Here is a 23,556-nt window from a genome sequence, read left to right on the forward strand (position 1 = left end):
GTCTACTGTCAGTCAAAACCTTACTTACATAATGCTGTTAAGACAATGGGGACTGCAGAAATTGACATCCCAGAAAGAGCCCGGAAGACGGCGAACATGGGATAATTGACAGATGCTGCGGCGACCATCTCGAACACCAGTGTGAGCACAGAGCACACCAGGAGAGTCCTGCGCCGGCCGTACCTGAGAAAAAACACATGAAAACATGGCTTACACACAGCTGGCTTTGATGAGTACATGATACCTTCACAGGTGACCTCTAAGTCCAGAGAAAGTCCCACAATGAACAATCCCTATTTAGAAGCAGATTTGCAAATTTTTGTAGGGAGTATGCATTCACATTATGCTACTAATCTGAAACTCTGCCAAGTACCACTCATCAGGGGTTAGACAAATGCATTTTAGTATGGATGTCCTCATCACCACACTAAAATGCATTAGTCACATATTGTAGCACCCAGGAACCACCCCACAAGATACGCGGTAGGAAGGGCTGCATTTAAGCAGTTAGTGCACTGTAAGTGAGTGTGCTGTACTGCTAGGAGAGCGTGCTCTGTTTCACAATACATCTCAGGGTCTCCTTTACTTTTATAATTATTATCCAGTTCACATATCGTAAACTCTCCAGTCAGGCATCACAGGGGCCTGGGACTCACCTCCAATCAGCCGGGCTCTGTGAGCGGTACTTTATCAACACCTTGTCATGATAAACATTAACAATCAGACAGAGCCCTGACATATATGTGTGGACGGCACCTTACTTATTGCTTTCCAACAAGGCTCCTGCCCCACTGTGACCATGCAGACTGTGATTGGCCCCCAGAGGCAGACACTGAAGGGGCTGGTGGCAGCTTTATTTGTATTATCCTGTTTGTGGATCTTGCTTCCTGAATTTACAATGGAGCAGCCAAGTAGAGCTCCCACCATGCTCTTCGGCTAAGCTTTACCACAGGAGGAGGAGGTGGGTCAGCAGCTGATTCTCAGGCTCCGACGCTGCGCGCTGGACGTGATTGCAACGTCTACGAGCCCGAGTCAGGGGAACAAATGGTGTTGATGCCGGCCAGCTTTCTGCCTTTCTTGGCCGGCTCCTGACAGCAAATGCGGTTAGGGCAGGGAGAAGAGTGTGGTGTGAAAACTTGATGTCAAAAATGTATACTTAGGGCTAAGGATGAAGGCTGGAAAACAAGGGGCGAAGGGGGAAAGAAAAGAAACCATAATTAGCCTCCCCCTCACTGGGACCTGACACTGCTTTATTCGGATGTAGGACGGTACAACGCGTACCGTTTCAACGCGTGCCTTTACAGCGCGTCTTTAACAACGCAAGTCGTTACAACGACTTGCGTTGCTGGGCGCGGATAGTGAATAGTATAATTTACTATTCTAACACCAGTCTCCGTGGATAGTTAGGAAGGTGTTGGAATAATAAATATACTATTCTTTATCCTATAGCGCCCTCCAGCGCAAGTCGTCGTTACGACTTGCATTGTAAAGGACGCGTCGTGAAAGTACTGCGGGGTAACATCCGCGTTGAAAAGGATGTTCCCCGCTTGATTCTGTTGAAGGAGTTACAGGGAGGAAACAGGGGGAGTATGATGCCTGGATTCAACCTGTGATTTTGGTTTTTGGGATATGTGGTATGTGGCGAGAGGCGACCGAATACCTAGTAGAGGTGTGGATGTGGATTTCTCTATATGATCTACACGGCTACGCCACCTAGTTATCTCCCTGAGCCCTGATTCAAGGTCAGTGACCAACAGCCAGTGATTAGGAGAGCAGAGGGTGCTTTCTATTTGCACAACCTGTGCGACGGCTTCCGGTGAGACCCTGATCAAGGTAAAGTATTATTGATCTGCACCCTACTATTACCCCTTTTATTTCCCTCTCCTTCTCAAGGCATCTGTGCCCAGCGCCCTGGGCCTGTGCTCTGCTATATCACATATACATAGCGTCACAATCAGTTCAACAGCAAACAGAGGAGGGGACGAAGGGGGGAAGAAGAAGGAAGGGGAAGGTGAGGAAAAAGAAAGAATCCTTCATGTCAAGTCAAGTCAAGTCAAGAAATTTGTATAGCGCACTACTCACCCAGAGGGTTTCAAGGCGCTTAAGGGAGAGGGGTTCGCTACTGATCGAACAGCCAGGTCTTGAGTTGCTTTCTGAAGGAGAGGTGGTTCTGTGTAAGACGGAGGTGGGTGGGGAGGGAGTTCCAGGTCTTGGCCGCTAAGTAGGAGAAGGATCTTCCTCCCATGGTGGCTCTTCGGATGCGTGGAATCGCGGCGAGGGCTTGGTTGGATGATCGTAGTTGGCGGGTGGGGGTGTAAAAGGTCAGGCGAGTGTTGAGGTATCTGGGTCCTAGGTCGTGGAGGGCCTTGTGTGCGTGAATGAGGAGAAGGAACGTGATTCTCTTGTTGACGGGGAGCCAGTGCAGGTCTCTCAGGTGGCCGGATATTTGGTTGTGGCGGGGTATGTCTAGGATGAGTCTAGCGGAGGCGTTCTGAATGTGTTGAAGTTTTTTCTGTAATTTGGCTGTGGTTCCGGCGTAGAGGGAGTTGCCGTAGTCCAGTCGGCTGGTGACAAGTGCTTGGGTGATCGTCTTCCTTGTTTCGGTGGGGATCCATCGGAAGATCTTTCAGAGCATGCGTAGGATGATAAAACATGATGATGAGACGGCGTTGACTTGTCTGGTCATCGAGAGGGAGGAGTCTAGGATGAATCCCAAGTTGCGAGCATGGTCCATTGGTTTGGGTGCACTGCCTAGGGCCGGGGGCCACCATGAGTCGTCCCAGGCAGAGGGGGATGAACCTAGGATGAGGACTTCCGTCTTGTCTGAATTCAGTTTTAGACGGCTGTTCTTCATCCACTCGGCTACGTCTTTCATCCCTTTGTGTAGGTTGGTTTTGGCGGTGGTTGGGTTCTTGGTGAGGGAGAGGATCAGTTGGGTGTCTTCTGCATAGGAGATGATGTTGAGGTTGTGTTGGCGTGCGATGGATGCGCGGGGACTCATGTAGACGTTGAAGAGGGTGGGGCTGAGCGATGATCCTTGTGGTACGCCGCATATGACTTCGGTGGCCTTTGATCTGAAAGGGGGGTGGCGGACTCTCTGGGTTCTTCCGGTGGGGAACAAGATGATCCAATCCAAGGCCTTTTCTTGTATCCCGACGTTCATGGGGGGCAGGGCTGGTTGGTCCTACAAAATTTGATGAATAACACAATTGGCATTGGTACAACGGGTTATTAGTAGAATATACGGGACCGAGGAGCTGAAAACTGCAACCATTAATAAGTGGGGTTCAGAAAACTCAGAGAATGAGCGGGAAACATCGTATACAACGCAACTTTTACCACGCAGTGCCTTTACGACGCAACTTTTACAACCCAAACCATTACAACGCATTGCGCTGGGGGGTGCTCTAGGATAGTGAATAAGTTTAATTTACTATCCAACACCTTCCCTAGTGTCCACGGGGACTGGAGTTGGAATAGTAAATTAAACTATTCACTATCCAGCACCCCAAAGCGCTATGCGTTATAAAGGTTTGCATTGTAAAAACTGCGTTGTAAAGGCATGCGATGTAAAAGCATGTGTTGTAATGTCATACATCCGAATGAGCTCTAGCCTCTCCTAAGAGGAGGAGGGCAAGGTGGTTGCAGGAACGGGTTGCCTAGTGCGGATGCAGCTTGGGACCAGCTTGTGCTAATTTTCCCTCCTCGTGATCAAATAGCCACAAATTACGAAAAGCTACGATAAGTAGCAACAATACGCAGCAACGTGCACTCATAGACGTGAATATCAAGAGATCCCTCGGAAGCAAAAAAGAAATTGCGAGGAAGAGGAAGAAATCACATTCCAAACAAAATTCTGCAGATTTTTTTCACGCTCCTCCAACCACTCCGCTCCCTCTCCATCTTCCAATCGAGCGACGCACAAAGCTCTGCAGGTTAGAAAGATCAAGATGGACCTGTTGAAAAAGATCAAAGGGCAGCCTTATAATGGATACGACACCCTCAGTAGGCGCTGATTCCAGCACTGTATCTAAAGATCTGAAGGCTCACGCAACTACAGGGTACAAAGATCAACAGGGTGCGCCCCAGAGAATAGAGAATAAGGAAATAGGGAAATCAATACCCTCTTTTCTCCTTGGGAAGACAAAAAAAATGGCGAAATCTAATCTCCTCATACCCACTGGGGAAGATTCCAATGATGTGGCAGCACAACAAGAAGAACAAGACATACCCACAGCACAACAAGAAGAACAAGACATATCCACAGCACAACAAGAAGAACAAGACATATCCACAGCACAACAAGAAGAACAAGACATATCCAATTACCAAACTGTGGGTGCAGCGTCTTCAGTACCATCAACCACGCCAGAGGGAGAATCGACAGAGACAGCAATGCCCGCCTATTCTCTGCCATCCACGACTATTGAAATTACTCTAAATCAGATCTTAACTGAGTTTCATGACATAAATATTTCCCACCAGAAGACCAACAAACAATTAGGCCAGCTCAATGAAAATTTTCATTATCTTTCAACTTGTCTGACTCAGGCCGCACAGAAGGTTTTTTCACTAGAGTCAAAACATAATGATCATGGAAGCAATTTGAGTAAAATGCAGACACAACTCAAGGACATGCAACTGAAATTAGATGATTTGGAAAATCAAGCCCGACGTACAAATTTAAGATTTATTGTGATTCCCGAAGACTGAGAAGTGGGCAAATAGCCAGTCCAATTGATAAATGAACTGATACGGAAAGTAGCTCTTCCTGAAAGTGCCAAAGATATTAGGGACTTGACAATCATTAGAGCCCTTCGAGGAGCAGGAAATCACCCCTCCAACCCCAAGTTTCCAGGAACAATTCTGGATAACTTCGGCGACTGCTGAATCAAAAGACCGATTCTACCACAAGCATTTCTAAAAAAATAATCTACTTCCCAGAGAACTTCATTTTCAGTATCTATTCTGATATGTCTATTTTAGCTGTGCGAAGTCACAAATAATTTGTGGGAATGATTGACGAATTCAAGCGCTATAATGCACTGGCGGGGATAATACAGCAATCCCAGCTTAAAGAATAGAAAAGTGAATAGAGACACAGTGCAACATACAGAAAAAGTGGTGAATGTAAAATAGGGTGATGTGTCTAAACAACTCTTTAATAGAAACGAGGCACATCCCCTAATTAAAAAACAGGAACAGCGCAAACGACAGTATGGAACAAATGACTGTCGCAAATAGGGCCTATTTGCGACAGTCATTTGTTCCATACTGTCGTTTGCGCTGTTCCTGCACTGTGTCTCTATCACTTTTCACCAACCATCATAAACTGGCCAACAATTGGAGGTTCATGTTACTGTGGACCGCACCCAGTATCTACGATTTACTGTGTGGCGTGGGGTCTAGATGATCTAGGGACCCGCCAGGCCACGGTGTGGATGGCCAAATGATAGGACGGATCACTTGGTTTGTTTGATGGTTATCCACAAAGTTTTTGCACTGGATTTGGTTGACCAGTCTGTGATCGTTGTTCTAGACACTATTTTTCTAGAGATTACCTTTCTTGTCCCCCACACATGTTTCTCTCGTTCTCTTTTATAATCTAGCAATGACATCCCCCATTACCTGCTAATCTGCTCTTTTGGCGGCCTTCTCCGGGGGGGGAGCTGTTAGTACCATGTCAAGGTACAATGGTAGGGATAAGCGGTGATACGAGGTGGGATTAAGGGCCCGGGGGGAAAGGGTCTATGGGGGGCAAAGGCCCAACTCGCTGGGAGGGAAAAACGGAGGGGGCACTCCAGGATGGGTGATGGGAAGAAAAAAAACATAACAATCAAAGATCAAATTAGTTGCAATTCTCACAAACATAGGGTTGAAAATAATGGAACCTACCTTCTAAATAGAATAAGAAATACAATATATATATATAATGGTGAGAAGTCAGATAATAATGGCTGACATGAATGGCTGAATGAGAGGTGTTACATATTGGTTCATGTAATTTAAATGGGGCAATAATTCAACAAAACTAAGAGCCACACTTCAATGGTTAATGGTAAATCAACCTCATGTTATTCTTCTTCAAGAAACTATGTTTTTTTTAAAGTATGCCCCTAACAAAATGGCAACATTTATAAAACAGGCCCTCATTGCCACCATTAGGGGGTTTGCAATTCTAATCACCTGTCATTATCAAGGGGAAGCCCTTGAAACTATGAGTGATCCCCTAGCCAGATGGGTGAGGGGGAATCTGAAACTGCTGGGGGAAGAAACTGTCCATTTAATCAGCCATTATGGCCCCATACATGATGAAACTCCAGCATTGGAAAAAATGGCTGAACTTTTAATCCCTCTACAAGGAGCCTTAATCATTAGAGGGGATTTCAATTTCATTCAGAATTTAGGTCTAGACACTTCCTGAAAGAACAAATCCAAAAATAAACTGTTAACTGCCAGATACTTGAATTGTATGATGCGGGATGTTGATCCATGGCGGTCTCAGCATCCCGCTAGTAAGGAATTCACGTGTCTTTCCCAAAACTATAACACAGCATCCAGAATTTACTTTTACTTAATTTCCTGCAAGTGCGAAAAAGGGGATTCTTGCATCATTCCTAATCCCTTTTCCGACCATTCGGTCCCAGTAGTTGAGATCAAGGCAAAAATCGATCCAAGGGAGCAACCCAGATGGACATTAGATAGAACCCTGTTAACTGACCAGGGCTGGAGTAAAAAAATTCAGTCATTACTCGCTGAGTTTGTCATCAGAAATTTGGGATCTGCCTCACCTTTCAGTTAGGGATTCCTTAGGGCTTATATCAGAGGGGAGGCAATTTCACATATAGCCAGAATCATCAGAGAGAAGAAAGAATTAGATAGACATCTTCAATATAATTTCATTGAGGCAAGTCAAATCAATCTTTGATTCCATTCCATTCTAAAATAGGCCAGAGTAAATATTAGGAATTTTTATGAACATCAAGATATAGTAAATCCCAAAACTTGCCTCCAAAATTAGTATGAGGAAAGTAAGCATGCAGGCATATTTTTAACTTGGTCCGTAAAAATAAAATCGGAATAATGCCAATGTTATGTCCATCTTTGAAATGCAAAAGGTCAAAATGTCCACCAGGCCGTCATGATTAATAAGGTCATTTTCTTACAATATGAAAGACTACAAACAGCTCCAACATCCAAATCACTAGAAGAATTTGATAATTTCCTGAATACAATCATGCTACCATATTTAATTCCCACGCACAAAGCAAAACTGGTAGCACCAATATCATTCATTCAGAAAACTTTATTTCGGTCATTACGACCTTAAAAAGTACAGCGCTAAAACAAACATGTACAGTAATATAGTTGATTCTCAATATCAAAATGGGGGTACAACAATAGTTTAAAAGTTCAGTTATCCTTTACAATAGATAGAGTATATTAAGACAGACGAATTATACTATACAAATCTGGAGTTGCATAGTAAAGGTGAATAAATAATTAAAAACTACTGATCTAAAAAAAATAAAAGCACATTATAGCAGCTTAATCATGATTTAAAAAGACAATTGTAAAACGTTCTGGTAAAATAATTGCCACATGCCCTGAACCTCAGTTAAATAATTTTTAGTAGGGCCCTTCTAGTACACCACATAGAAAACAAAAATCTAGAGACTGAAAACACAATCGGGGTTCTAAGGTCTGATTTTATAATCCGAAAAGCTTCCAGATGATTTTTGGAGCCAATATTTCTACAGATCTGTACCAGCCATCGCTATCGAGCCTTGTGGTAGCCAGGGCAAGCGAAGAACACATGTAGAACTGTTTCAGCTGGGAAACCACATGCAGGGCACTGTGCCTCACTATCCTTACTCCATTTTACCGTATAGGAGCGGAGTGGAAGGACCCCAAACCTGAATTGTAAAAAAATCTTTCTTGCCTCTGCCGGTGAGATAATATCCAGTATTGGCTCAAAACGGGCAACGTCCTTGACTCCCAAGAAATACATGGTTAATTTTCCCGTCCTGGGGCAAGAGTGGAGATGTGCACTTCTATATTCTAATAACCGGGATTTAATAACATTTCTTGTGGTTTGGGGGCAAGCGTGTTCTGGGTCCGACCAGCAGTAGCTCAAGCCCAGGTTGTTTAGTACAGACTTTATATGTGCGAAGCAGGGAAGGTTTACTGCACCCCTAGCTGACATAACCTCCGCTAGCTCCTCCCTATATGGCTCTAGTTCGGGTGTACTCCAGATGCGCCGCCAGTATAGAATTGGTCTAAGGCTTGAAATGTCTGTTATCGCCATTAGTCCTGAGTCTAGTCGTATTGGGATCAGCGGGGTACTCATAGGGAGTCTATACAACTTCCTCAGAAATTGATTTTCTACCTTTAGAAGGGCGTCTAATTTAGTGTGACCCCACAACTCTGCACCATAGAGTACTCCCCCTCTAGCTTGGGCATTGAAGATTTCTAGGGCTGGGCTAACCGCTCCCTTGCTTGATTTGCTATAGGCCTTTAATATGCCACCAGTTGATTGTGCTAGTTTTAGTGTACTCTTATTTATGTGAGCCTCCCGTTTCATGTTTTCAACGATGGTAAAGCCCAGGTAAATAAAAGATGACACTCTTTCCAGGGGTTTCCCATTTAATTGGGGATTGGAACGAGAGCTTTTTGGGCTATTGAACACCATATATTTAGTTTTCTGTAAGTTAATATCTAACCCTCTTTCTGTACAGAAAAGTTCAAATTTGTCCATGACCCTCTGAATCCTCATGGGTGATTTTGAAAGCAGGAGGGTGTCGGCAGCAAACATCATTGCTGAGACATGACGGGACGCTATCTTGGGTGCATCTAGATCTTTTACTGTTGCGAGTACATTAATCAGCCCATTGATGTAGAGGCTAAATAATGTTGGTGCTAAAACGCACCTGTGGCGTACCCCACGGTTAACGGGGATTGGGGCAGTGAGTTGGCCGTCCTTCCCAAATCTAATTTGTGCATAGTTATCATCATGCAATCTCCTAAAGAGATTGATGAGATATGCAGGGACCCCCATTTCTGAAAGAACTGTCCATAGCTTTCCTTGTGGCACCAGGTCGAAAGCCGACCTCAAGTCTACAAATATCAGGTATAAACCTCCCCCCTGTAGGCAAACTGTCTTCCAATATAAAAGCCGAAGCCTAAGAACCTTGTCCAGAGTTGAGATCTTTTCTCTGAACCCGGCCTGGAGAGGGGACAGGACCCTGTTTTCTTCCATCCATGTTTGTAGCCTGGCTAGCAATACCCTAGAAAATAGTTTCTGAGATATATCTATTAGAATTATGGGTCTATAATTTGTTGGCAATAGTGGAGATCCTTTTTTGAAGATTGGAATAATCTCCGCTCCCAGGCAGCTATGTGGAATCTCCATACCCTGAATTATGGCATTAAAAAGACCAAAGAAATACGGGGCCTAGATGGATGGTTCGCTCCTGTATAAGTCCCCGGGGATCTTATCCAGGCCGGGGGCTTTACCTGGGGCTATTTTTAGTAGGGCACCTTCGATTTCCTTTAGGGTTATAAATGGACAGGTGATAGTACCAGGGTTTGCATCACAGATCAGAATGCTAACACTATTCTCCTCTGGTAAAGTTATCTTTGGAGGTGACCCCATCTCTAAGGGTACTGAACAAGGATTTTCATTAGTGTAGAGGGTTTTGAAGTGCACCCGCCATAACTCTTCGCTCAGGTTTGTTTCAATTGCTGTGTTGGCAATGGGGGCACCTGTATTGACAATGCTCCAAAAGTAGTTTAAGTAGATCCCAGTCCTCCCTTTCCCAGCTCTGTTTCGCCTTTTGAATCATTTGCTTGTATGACTTCCTTAAGATATTAATAAGGGAATGGTTTTTACTTTTAATAGAATCCAAAAGTGCCTTTTTTGCACTTCGGCATTCGCTGTTAAACCAGGAATGGCTGGCCGGCCTATTTGATCGAGGGGGAACTTTAGGGAAAAAGAAAGTCAATGATGACTCCAATAATTTGCTGTAGTTTTTATCTACAGCTCCCAAATCTAAGACTGCATTGCTTTGATACAAAACTGACGCCTCTTCCAACACAGAAATGAGCACTTCATATAGATTGCTCATCCTATCTTGTGACTGGAGGAACTTACTCCAACGTACTTTCCGCCTACAGTTAGAAACAGTTAGACCAAGATTATTCGAACCTTCTATAGCGGTATTTTGTAAACTAATGACCTTTAATTCCATTATTAGAGCGTGATGATCGCTGTCCGGTAGTAAAATAATTTTAAAATCAATCATCCTATCCCAGGAGTTTGAATTTATTAGAATGTAGTCAAGTATAGACCCACGCTTCTTGCTATAAAAAGTGTAATCAGTGGATGAGTCTCAACTTAATCTTCCATTGCATGCTCTTAACACCTTCACTGCGGCGGCTATTCCGCCGCAGTGCTACGGGTTTTGAGCGGCCGCGCGGCGGGTGCATGCTGGTGACGGAACCGCTCCGTCACCAGCGTCGGTTGAGCTGTGCTCGTGACGGAGCGGTTCCGTCACGGCCCGCCGCGCTCAATAGAACCCTAAGCGCAGGCGCGGAATTCGCGCCACGCATGAGCGTTCTATCGAGCTGGGCGGGCCATGATGGAACCGCTCCGTCATCAGCACAGCGCGACCGCGCTGATGACGGAGCGGTTCCGTCATCAGCACCGAAGGGGTTAAAGAATGTCTTAAAACCAAGCAGTTCAGCTGAATCGCTAGGGGAGACCAATGTTTAACTAGTGGGTATCTGGTTTCTGGGATTGCCAAAGCGAGGTCCTCATCCCCAATGTTCTCCAGGGACAAGCCCTTGAGAAGCTCAAATTGGCAATTTAAGTCCCCACCAACTATAATCACCTAATTTGGATCAATAGACCATAATAAAATTGATAGCCTCTCAACTGTGGTAGATTCTTTACCCCTGGGGGTTGGTCTAGAATATATATTATTTAAAATAACAGGAGGGTTGTATGGAAACTTTCATCCCAGGTGGATCCCTATCCAGGTCATAAGCCCACCAGACGGTCTCCCTACACTACCTTCTGTTGCCGGGGTACTAAAGATGGCGTAGCCTGGGTTAGTTGTCTCTTCACAAGCCCAAGTCTCTTGGAACATACATACCTTGTGTAGGTCTATAAAAGCCCCCCAATCTGAATCACCCAGTTTATTTTTAATGCCTGCCACATTCCATGACAAGACCTTAGTTATTTGTCTGTCTTGTGGGGGGGATCTGGGTGGCGTGATAAGAGGAGGCACCGACGAGTGAATTGTCAAGCCGGTATTTGCCTCTTCTTGTGACCTAGTGGGAGACAAAGGATCTGGTGAATCCCGCTGGGCAGAAACTCCTATAGGGATAGTATCACTATTGCTAGGGAAGCCGCTCGTGCTTCTACTAGCAGATAACTCCCTTTTACTAGAGTGCGCCCTACTATGCTTTGTCCCTTTAGCCTGGGGTAGAGAGGGGGTGTTCTCCCTATTATGGGGGGATGCTCTATTTAGTCAGTCCACCCCATCTAGGGCCCGATGTAGGCGGCAAATACCGGTCAGAAACGGCCGAATTCGGCCGTTTCCGACCGGTATTTGGCATCTTGAGATGTAGGGGGTCAGATTTTACAGATTCGGTAAATTTACCGATTCGGTAAATTTACTGAATCTGTAAAATACCGAATCGGTATTTTTACCGGTTCGGTAACGGCCAGATGTAGGTGGGACTCTTCAGAGTCCCTAAGGCCTTACAGAATCGGTATTTTACCATCCAATACAATTGGGTGGTAAAATACCGATTCCAGGTGTGCATGCACATGTGTGCATGCACACCTAGCCATGTGACAGACAGACATGCCCTTGGGGCATGTCTGTGTGCCACATGGCACACATGCCCGTCTTTCGGGTGCTAGTGGGTGTCAAAGTGACACCCCCTGCACCCTTGCTAAAATCGGTATTTACCGATTCTGTAATTACAGAATCGGTATTGCCCATTGATTCCTATGGGCTTCAAGGCCCATAGGAATCAATGGGCAATACCGATTCGGTATTTACAGATTCGGTAAATACCGAATCTTAACGATTCGGTATTTACAGAATCTGTAATACCTACATCTCCCCCCTTCATATTTACTGACTCTTAAATACCGAATCGGTAAAATTCGGTATTTAAGAGTCGGTAAATATGAATTACCTACATCTAGCCCTAAGTGGGCTATATTTATTGCCTGTCGGGACATTAAAACAGAGATCAGTTGTCCAATATTGGCCTTGCGATGTTAATCTATTGTATATAGGTGGAAGGCTCCTACCCCTCCTCTGGTCATAGTTCTGATTACGAAATCTGTTAGGGGGATAAAAATAACTTCGATGAAGGGGTGGGATGTTACTCATATTCCTCCTGTACTCATTAACTAAAATACTATGTGTTGTGTGGGGATTCCTAAAATTGATTATTATGCAATCTCCTGATACGTCCTTGCTTCTATCGCCTATCCAGCCCACTCTTCTAGTAGTTAGGATCTCTTCTGAGAATTCATACCCCCGGGTGGTGTTATTCACTAACCAATTGATACATTTGTTTTTCAGCTCTTGGTGGCTTTCCAGCAGGCCATCTCTTATAGCCGGAACCCCAGCAAGCACCACAACATATTGGGATGAGGCTGGTGGGAGGTTAATAGTTGGCGGAACATAAGTTTTAGTTTTGGAGGGCAGAGCTAAACCTTTTCCTTGGGCACTCGGTCTTCGTGTTTTCTGGGCTTCCCTGTTGTTTCCAGGCAATGATTGGCTAACATTCATTGGTCTTGTCTGTACCACAGGGGATACGGGGTCGTTTACCCTCCTATCTTGGTGAAAAATGGCCTGGGTTGTTGTAGGGGGTTGATCTACAGCGCTTGTGACGGGGCCAGCTCGATTAGTAGCCCCGTTGGCCAGACAAAGTGGGCTGGTTCCTGTATTGGAGACAGCTGTATTTTGCTCTTTGGTTTTTAGGAAATGGTCCACCCTTGCAGCTAACCCCTCAATCATATCCATTAAAGTACTAAAGTTCCTCCTTGATAATGACCCTCACATGTGTGTGTGTAAGTTATTCACCAGTGTTGATACCCACCCTGGCTGTTCACTAGTGGGGTCAACGAGGACCCCATCAGTGTCACCAGGCCTAGGTCCTTTCAAACGGGTAGGGGCTTGAGGTTGTGTTTTCCTTCTGGCCTGACGTTTTGCTTTGGGTGTTGATCTTGTTTTATTCCTTCTACCCGGTTGCTTCCTGGTGCGTACCCTCTAAATCTACGGTTGGAGTGGTAGGGGGGTCTATTGGTGTTACCTCTGTATCACCCGAGAAATTATGGGCCATTGGTTCTATGTCTAGATTTGGGGTAATAGATAAGCGTCTCTCTGTCCTCTCTATTTCTGTGGTGACAACACCCAGAGCTTTCGCCAGCATCTGATCTATTGAGGTGGGTTTATGTGATGGATTTGGCACAGTCAACATTTGTTTTTTCCCTACACAAACCCTTTTCCCCATTTTAGTTTTTATCCTGCTTATATGTTGTGGAATAATAGTAGCCCACTATTTTATCTACTCGAGATGTAGCCACACATTTGTCCTTGGGTTACACGAGAAATGGAGTGAGCAAACTCGGTAATCTAGTCTTTGATTGGTCAATGTCCCCAGTTTAAACAGTACCTTTTAGTCCAGGGTATGATGATGATCAGTTGTTAGGGGGGGCCCAGCCCAGCCTCTTCCTGCTGCTGACGGCCGTGGACAGTCCCGCCCTTGTCCCGGGCTTCTCCCGGCGTATCCCGTGCGCGTCCCGCGTTGCGTGGGGCGGGAGCGCTAATGAGGGGAATCCCGGGCAGACGCTGGCGTCACCTCTCGGCGCTGCACGGGGTTGTTGGGAAGTGTAGTCCTTGCCTGGTTGATGGCCGTTCCACTCACGGCGGCGATGCTGGGGAATCGCGGGCCGTTTCCCTCACAGCAGTATCTGGGGCTGAGGAGAGCTCACGCCGTTTCCCTCACGGCCGGTAAGGGCTGGTGCCCCCAGTCAAGCACGTCCCGCGTTGCATGGGGCGGGAGCGCTAATGAGGGGAATCCCGGTCAGACGCTGGCGTCACCGCTCGGCGCTGCGCGGGGATGCTGGGAAGTGTAGTCCTTGCCTGATTGATGGCCGTTCCCCTCTCGGCGGCGATGCTGGTGAATCGCTTGCCGTTTCCCTCACTGTGGTATCCGGGCTGAGGAGAGCTCACGCCGTTTCCCTCATGGCCGGTAAGGACTGGTGCCCCCAGTCAAGCACCAATATCAGAAACAGAGATCAATGAGACCGCAAAAAACATACCTAGCGGCAAAGCATGTGGCATCAATGGAATACTCATCAAATTCTATAAAATCTTTTTGCCAAAAATTAAATAATCTATTGCTTTCGTTATACAATGCAATCTTGAAAGATTGCAATATCCCCAAGACTGTTGCCGAAGCAGTGGTAATCAGCTTTGAAAAGAAGGGGAAGCCACCAGATATACCAGGATCTTATTGGCCCATTAGTCTTTTAAACAACAACTATAAAAGTCTCATGAAAATAAGGGCAGAAGGATTTCCCTAAGTGGCTCAAAGTTTGGTTCACAAGGACTAATGTGGTTTTTTAACAGAAAGATCGCTCCCCAACAATACAAACTTCTTAACACAGGCTATCGACTTTTTCTCAAATAATAAAACGAAAGCAGCAATCATCATGATCAACACTAAAAAAGCTTTTGACAAGGTCAACTGGAATATTCTCTTTGCAGTTCTGAAAAAATGTGATGTCCCCCAAGTTATAGTGGACTTACTCACGAAATTATAAAACAAGGTGCAGGCGAAAATAGTTATTAATGCATATACTACTGGTACAGTGGAGATTCAGAGGGAAACCCGGCAACGTTGTCCTATGTCGTCAGCTTTATTTGTCTTGTATATTGAGCCATTAGCGAAAACCCCTTAATCAAACCACCAACAACAGGGGCACCTGTATTGAAATTATTCGCGGACAATGTAATCCTCCTTTTTTTCGGCAGAAACAGTAAATATTAAATAAACATTTGACACGATTGAAACATTTTGGAAGCTGGGGGGCTATAACATGAATGACAATAAATTGGAGATTCTACTATTTAATTGTCACAACCAGATTCTTCGCAGGTCCTTTAGAGTCGGGTGGCAACACATAATCCTATTCGTTATATAGGTATTTGGGTCTCAAATATTTTACACAGCTTTTTGCACTTATTTATATTACAAAGTTTAATAAAGATCCCAAGATCCTCAATTACTGGCATAATTTACCTCTATCCATAATTGGAAGAGTGGCACTGATAAAAATAATGGTACTTCCATTATTAATTTTCTCAAATGTTCTTATCAATATTCCTTATACTTATTTCTCTGAACTAGGCCATTAGTTTGGAAATTTATTTGGAGAGGGAAGAAACCCCGGACAAAATTAACAACTTTGCAATTGCGACCCAAAGAAGGAGGTCTACCTCATATACAAAAACATTCCTAAACCGCTCTCTTGGACTAGTGGGGAAACGCATTATCAGCACAAGATTATGGCTCTAACTTCTATCTACATCAAATGCTATTAGAAAAAAAATACAGATCTAAAAACTTTTATTAAAATCCCTAAGCTACCCAAACGCTACTGATACAAGACTACCTGCATAATCCATAATAGACTCAATCGATTAAAAGGGGAGTATCAATTCACACCGTTACACACAGAAACTAAACTGCTACACTGTAGGAAACTAGGAGTTGCAATTGATATACAGACATTGAAGAACTGGGAAAGGATGGATATCTATCAAATTAAAGATTTAGTAAAATAAGGAGAAATTAATTCTTGGGGACAAATTAGGCAAGATAAAATAGAAGAAGTCTTGACCCTAATATTTTCCTATCTCAAAATCTCAAGCCTGGTTAAGAAATTGCAACTCCCGGCAGGTCCACTTTCCGAAGCCGTCAACTATGTGCTGGACATCAAACAAATGGCGGGAATCAGAAAAAGGTACCATATCTTGCAACAACATATATATGATTACATAGTCCCGAACGCCCTTCTAAAAATACAGGAGACTACGACCTGTCGCATAGAGGCAACCCAATGGCAGGACTATAATAAATGGTCCACCAAGGCCATTCGCAGGGCGAATTATAAACTAATGGAAATTCTTCTCAAAATGGCAATTATACTATAACCCGCTAAATTGTACAAATTGTTCCCAGAGACATCATAGGATTGTCCTAGATACAATCATTCAAGAGGGGCCTGGTTCCATATGTGTTTCTACTGCCCGCAATTGACTGTGTACTGGGCCAGGGTCTTTCAGTCGATCAGTCAACAACTTGAATGCAGCATAGACCCCAATCCTATGGTAATTTTATTTGAGATTTCTAACACTACTTTAACGGTGCAACAAAAACAATTTGTGTTTAATGCTTCACTAATAGCTAGATCTTTGATCTTATAAAATTGGAAATCTTCGGATCCACCAAAACAGGCACAATGGGTAATCAAAATGAGAAACACAAAAAAACGAGAAAAACTTTATTTTCTTAAGATAGGGGCTACCAGAAATGTGCACAAATATGAGGAGCAGAATAGAACCTATAGCGTCAGGTACTGCAACATAGCATAAATGAAGAAATAGATGTTGATAACAATTGGCTTCTATAAGAATTCACGGCCTAGTTTGCATGCTTCTATGATCTATTTATTGCATTGTATTTATATTTGTACTCAGGTATAGATGTCCAAACCCAAATATTAATGAATTACATTTTATATGATGACTATTTATGGCATTTGAATTATGAACTATCACGATACTACCCTCTTGCTTTGAGACTACAAATGTTGAAGTACATTCCTGGTTGACAACAACCATTTCTGAGAAAAATCTCTTTTTGTGCGTTAGAGCTCCATGTTCCCGCCCCCGCTTCACCCCCACCCACTCCTGCTGACACCCTGGCACAGAACAAAATGCAACTATCCACCAAGGTAATCATGACATTGCATACAAGTAAGAAACAAGCTCTTCAATTTGCTCCTCAATTATCAATGTTTTTTTTTTTTTAAAACAATGCTGAAACCAACCACTTTAATAATTCATTCATGTTTATAATATTGCAAGCTTTGTTATGAGATGTATGAATGTCTTGAGGAAATAGATATACTTCATATCTCAATTCTGTTTCCTAATAATTATGTCGAACGATAAAAATTTTGAAGACATACTTTTTTTATCAAGCTTGTCTCTTGTTGATATCCTTTACAGGAAGATAGGACTACACATGCCGCCTGTAAACTTTAAGCGACAAATGTACTTTTTTAAGAGTAAGGGACTTGAAGAGTAAATGGAAAAGTAAACAGAATAATCCAGATAATCAATTTGCAAGTGCACACTATGTTGAAATTGTTGTATTTGTTTTTCTTTTCTGTTTCCACCAGAGTTTAAAAGAAGTGGAGCACCATATAATTGGCTAGACTCTCATTATTATTGATTAGGCCACATATGTTTAATATGATCTTATGTATTCATGAAATATAATGCAACCCACAAGAGAAAAGTGCACTTAAAGCCACATAGGAAGTGCACGTGCTTTGTAATCACAAAATGTATACATGTATGTGTTTCCAGTAATAACTAGTTACAGTTTATCAACATTTATAGGAAGATGTTTTGTTTTTTGCCATATAATGAAATATGAATACATGAGTAATACATTTACTTTTTTAACATGCCTGTTCGTGTATCAGCATTCATTTAGGTATAACTTGTATTGAAGTCTTGAATTTGTTAACTTGACCAAAGGTCTTGAGCATTTTGGTCTTGCAACATCTAACTTTCAATGTGAATCTTTTCTTGGATGGAGTTTTTTCTCCCCTCTCCAGGTGTCTGATACGAAGACCTCATGAAGGGAAGTAGGATTATTTTGAGGGAAACAGATAAGGAAGCAGGAAGGAGTTAAAGTTGAAGGAAATGATGACCAGAGGGGGTGTAATAGTTATTGGTGAGTTTTCGAAATATACATCAAAGAAAAAGGAGTTCTGACTGTGCCCTGCTAAAAAAAGTATGGTTTGGAGGTGGTCTTTAATTGGGTCTATGACTTGAAAGGTGAGATTCTAATTACAGCACACCAAGAATCATTTTCAAATTGTTTTAGTCTTTATGTGCAATTGCACAGGTGAAAACTTTAAGCTGTTGTCACCAGTAAAATTTATACAAGAACATAAGGATCACACGGTATAAGAATAAACAATAATCCACTGTAGAGTCAGAAAGAGGTCCTCTTCATAGAATGTTGATTTTGTTATTCATCTTTATTCAAAGTTCATAAAAACAGATTTTTCCCAGCATACATATCGCCAACACGTGTTTCGTCTCCCACAGAGACTTCATCAAGGCATAGAAAGTAGTAGGAAGATGTTTATGAATAATATCCAAGAAATGAGGACACAGCTTTAAAAGTTTGAAGAGTGGAATGCCACAAATAAAACGGTGAGGTAACCACGTAACTGGATTCACTTCAAAAGGATAATGGATAAATTGTCCTTGACAGTCGTATCCTCTTTATTTGTATAATGATATGTCGTATTCAATTAAATACATGGGCGTAGGCACTGTAAAAATCCCACAGTATATAAGGGACACAGTAACAATATTGACCGGAGTCCTTGGAGAGGTAGATGTAGTCCAATTCGCAACCTTGATAAGTTGCACTCTTCCGAATGAACAGTAGCACCGGAAACACGCCTCGTCGCCCGTAATAGACTGGGTCTATGACAATAATTTAGTAGGGTCTTTGAGAGTATAACTAGGCAGTACTTGTGGCTTTGAAAGCACACTACGCTGAGTCTTCTTTAGGATTTGAAAGGGCCAAAATCCCCTCTGCTTGAGCAGAAGCATAATATCTTTTGGAAAAAACACTGCCTCCTCCCCATTAGTCAGTGTGAGTAGTGGGGAGCAATGGGGAAGTGAAGTTATAATGCAGAGATGTAACTGTTAGGTGCTGCCAATACTTTAGGGGGATTACAGCTGTTTTAAGACCATACCAAAGCAAAAAATGGGCAATTTTCTGTCATTCCTACCTTGTTTGGGTCACTCCAAGTGTCACACATTATGTGGAAACATCACACACAGGTGCACTGAAAATCTGAGAATATGACTTGTAAACAAACTGAAAACTTGACAGCTATAAATGTGTGTACAAACATTTTGTGCATTAATCTTGGTAAATGTTTAATATACCTTGACTATAGAAGAACTGTTTGCTATGTTTCTGGTTTCCTCTTTAAATACACTGTTCAAGAGGTTTTTAAGAAACTCATGATCACTTTTTAAAAGCCTGAAAAAAAGAAGGTTCACCACAAACTTGCATAGAATCTCAAGCTCTGTCACTGGTGCGGTGGCAAATACCCTCATCAAAGCGACTGACTGCGGAAGGGAAAGACGTTCTACGTACAACAAGCTCAAGCACTATGCAATGGTATGTCAATCTACACCACCCCAGAGGAGGCATATACCCAATCTGTAAACTCCATGGACGTCCCAGCCACACAGGAAGAAGATAGGGACATGGAACACATGGTGCATGATATACATGCTATAAAATCTGAGGAATGTCATAGGAGACCCAGGCCGAGATGCACCGTTTCCACTGCTGGCCACCAAGTTTCAGTGTTAAACGACACTGGAGCCTCCATTCATATCCTGGCACTGTCAGCGTTCCAGACTCTGCCTCAACAACCTACTCTTCATCCCATGTCAACACTAGTCTACTGATTTTGGTCGGCGTCACCTCTCCCGCTAGCATGAGTATTCACAACCGACATGACTCAGGGACACGAACAACAGGAGTTAAGGTGTGTGGCTCAAAGGGAGGCACTGGGATGCTACTCAGATGCCACAACACAGAAGACCTCCAGCTAGTATCATTTGCATACAGTTTGCAATGCACCAATGTAGAAGCACAGCTGGATGAGGTTGAACCTATGATTGACAGCATTGGATGCATCAAGGATCGATTGATACACCTCCACAATGTTGAGCCAATCCAGCCCGTTGCCCAGCGTTACTGATGGGTGGCCTTTCACCTACACCTTATAGTGGAAGAAGAACTACTGAAACTTGACATACAGATATTATTGAGAAAGTAGAGGAGCCCACCCCTTGGGTGTCCCCTGTAGTGGTGGCTAGAAAACCCAAGCAACCCAGAGAAGAGAATATTTGCATAGATATGTACCTATCCAAAGTGGCAATCAGGCGTCAGAGACAATTGAGCCCCATGGTGGACGATATTGTGGCAGAGGTATTGGGATCAAAATGGTTCTCGAAAATGGGCCTATTGGCTGGGTATCATCAACTCATGTTGGCGCCCGAATCCAGAGCAATCATTACGTTTCCTACACACATAGTTCTCAGGCGCTAAAAGAGCCTCAGCTTTGAATATCCAACACTGGGAAGTGTTCTAAGAGTGTGTAGCGGGACTTATAGGTGTCATCAATATCAGTGATGATATCATGTTGCACTCTCCCACTCACTAAAAACATGTAGATAGACTCAAGGCGACTTTGGACTGGTAGCTTGAGAATGGGCTCATTCTCAAGCGTGAGAAATGTGCATTTCGCCAAAGAGAAATCAGTTTCTATGGTTACTGTTTTTTAGAAAGCAGGTTCATGCCTCAAGACAGACAATTGGCCCCGTCTCCAACCATTGTCACCGGAGTGTGTAGTTTTCTGAGGATGGCGACCTATTGTAGGTGTTTCATTCAAATCTAACTGCCCTCACTAGCCCGCTCTAAGAATTGACAAAGGCGAATGCAGTATGGGCGTGGGGCCCATGACCAAGAGGATGTGTCCCAGACAACCAACAGGGCGCTCTTGAAACACACTACATTGGCCTATTTTGAGTCATGTGAAGAGTCTGAACTATCTGGCCTGGTTGTCCCAGCCAGGTAGAAACAGGTTCTACCTCGCTGAGGTGGAGCCCTAGCCAGGTAGAACCTACCACTCCCATCAGGGGTGGGTGAGTACTCTCACTGTATAACCTGCACTCACTCATCGGTGCCATGGACACTGAGAAATTAGGACTATCACAGAGAAAATTTATAAAGCTTTGGAACAGCACTCTCACACACTAAATACACTGAGCGTCACAAAAGAGACTTCACCCGTGGTATATGTAAAAAAAGTTAGTATTCAACACACACATTAATTAACACAACATGAACATCAGGTATTTCTGGGCATAAATCACATTTGGAAATATTACTAGCAGTACTAGGCTCAGCCGATTTAAAATGACATCAACAGTATGAACAATTGGGAAAGAGCCTACTTTACCCCCTGCATGCTAATGCGGTGCAAAATGTTGTCAGAACAATGCCCATCCTGGCAATTATTCCAATTCAATACCACAGTAATAGGGTGCACCCCAATCACAACAATCTCAGAAATGTGTGCGCACAGATGAATACAACACTTTTAAACAGCACCGTGGCCAAGGCCAACCTGTGTAAAAACCACATTCAAATGTAATATTCTCCTGGCAGGAAATCAACGTTTAATGCAAGACAGCAGTGCGGTATAATAAATAACAGGCTGTCCTCATGCAGTCACTCCCGCACACTCATTCAGCACCAATACAATGTGCTACAGATATGAGGCAGGTCCGTATAGAGCACACACAAAACATCCAAGGAGGGGAACTCAAAAAAAGAATACTTCAGATCGGAATTGGAGAACACCAAGTATAGACCCAGTAAGCTATTTGACCTGGTCAAACACCAATCAAATAACCTGGCCCAAACACCGAAAGAATCCTCCAAATCCCTAATATCATCAGAATAGGGAATTGATCTAAATACCGCTACTTACTCTCAACCCTTCCCGGACCTGCATATAGCCAGGTTCTGAACTGGGATGGTGCAGTGAGCTAAAAAACGGTGATGGATCAAGCCCTGATCTGTTGACTGGGTAGGAGTGTTCTGATTAACTCAGATACTCTGTCCATCACCACCCGCTTTTTGAATCGTTTTGGCCACCACAAGCGTGGAAGGGTATGCTCAGATGTGAGTCCCTTGCTCACTGCACCATCAGGATTCAAGCAAGCCGGGCCGAAGACGGCTGTAATGCCAGAAACCGGTCCCTGGAAGCTTGTTTCCTTTCCAGTAAAGAATTGGCTTGGTAGTTTGGTCTGCCCTGTTCCCATGATGCACTGGGCCAGGGACAGACTAATTTGCATATAGCCAGGTTCTGAACTGGGATGGTGCAGTGAGCTAAAAAACGGTGATGGATCAAGCCCTGATCTGTTGACTGGGTAGGAGTGTTCTGATTAACTCAGATACTCTGTCCATCACCACCCGCTTTTTGAATCGTTTTGGCCACCACAAGCGTGGAAGGGTATGCTCAGATGTGAGTCCCTTGCTCACTGCACCATCAGGATTCAAGCAAGCCGGGCCGAAGACGGCTGTAATGCCAGAAACCGGTCCCTGGAAGCTTGTTTCCTTTCCAGTAAAGAATTGGCTTGGTAGTTTGATCTGCCCTGTTCCCATGATGCACTGGGCCAGGGACAGACTAATTTGCATATAGCCAGGTTCTGAACTGGGATGGTGCAGTGAGCTAAAAAACGGTGATGGATCAAGCCCTGATCTGTTGACTGGGTAGGAGTGTTCTGATTAACTCAGATACTCTGTCCATCACCACCCCCTTTTTGAATCGTTTTGGCCACCACAAGCGTGGAAGGGTATGCTCAGATGTGAGTCCCTTGCTCACTGCACCATCAGGATTCAAGCAAGCCGGGCCAAAGACGGCTGTAATGCCAGAACCCGGTCCCTGGTAGCTTGTTTCCTTTCCAGTAAAGAATTGGCTTGGTAGTTTGGTCTGCCCTGTTCCCATGATGCACAGGGCCAGGGACAGACTAATTTGCATATAGCCAGGTTCTGAACTGGGATGGTGCAGGGAGCTAAAAAACGGTGATGGATCAAGCCCTGGTCTGTTGACTGGGTAGGAGTGTTCTGATTAACTCAGATACTCTGTCCATCACCACCCCCTTTTTGAATCGTTTTGGCCACCACAAGCGTGGAAGGGTATGCTCAGATGTGAGTCCCTTGCTCACTGCACCATCAGGATTCAAGCAAGCCGGGCCGAAGACGGCTGTAATGCCAGAAACCGGTCCCTGGAAGCTTGTTTCCTTTCCAGTAAAGAATTGGCTTGGTAGTTTGGTCTGCCCTGTTCCCATGATGCACTGGGCCAGGGACAGACTAATTTGCATATAGCCAGGTTCTGAACTGGGATGGTGCAGTGAGCTAAAAAACGGTGATGGATCAAGCCTTGATCTGTTGACTGGGTAGGAGTGTTCTGATTAACTCAGATACTCTGTCCATCACCACTCCCTTTTTGAATCGTTTTGGCCACCACAAGCGTGGAAGGGTATGCTCAGATGTGAGTCCCTTGCTCACTGCACCATCAGGATTCAAGCAAGCCGGGCCGAAGACGGCTGT

General features: G+C 44.0%; 1 protein-coding gene across 1 annotated transcript in view; it reads right to left on the reverse strand.

Moving 5' to 3' along the window:
* LOC144766764 (solute carrier family 22 member 7-like) overlaps positions 1-23,556 on the reverse strand; it is a 383,697-nt gene that overhangs the window by 319,040 nt on the left and 41,101 nt on the right. Inside the window, exon 3 of the mRNA XM_078650508.1 lies at positions 29-183. Within this exon, the coding sequence (XP_078506634.1) occupies positions 29-183 (155 nt within the window). The remainder of the gene's footprint in view (positions 1-28; positions 184-23,556) is intronic.

Source organism: Lissotriton helveticus, chromosome 1_1, assembly GCF_964261635.1.
Source record: "Lissotriton helveticus chromosome 1_1, aLisHel1.1, whole genome shotgun sequence".
Taxonomy (NCBI): Eukaryota; Metazoa; Chordata; class Amphibia; order Caudata; family Salamandridae; genus Lissotriton; species Lissotriton helveticus.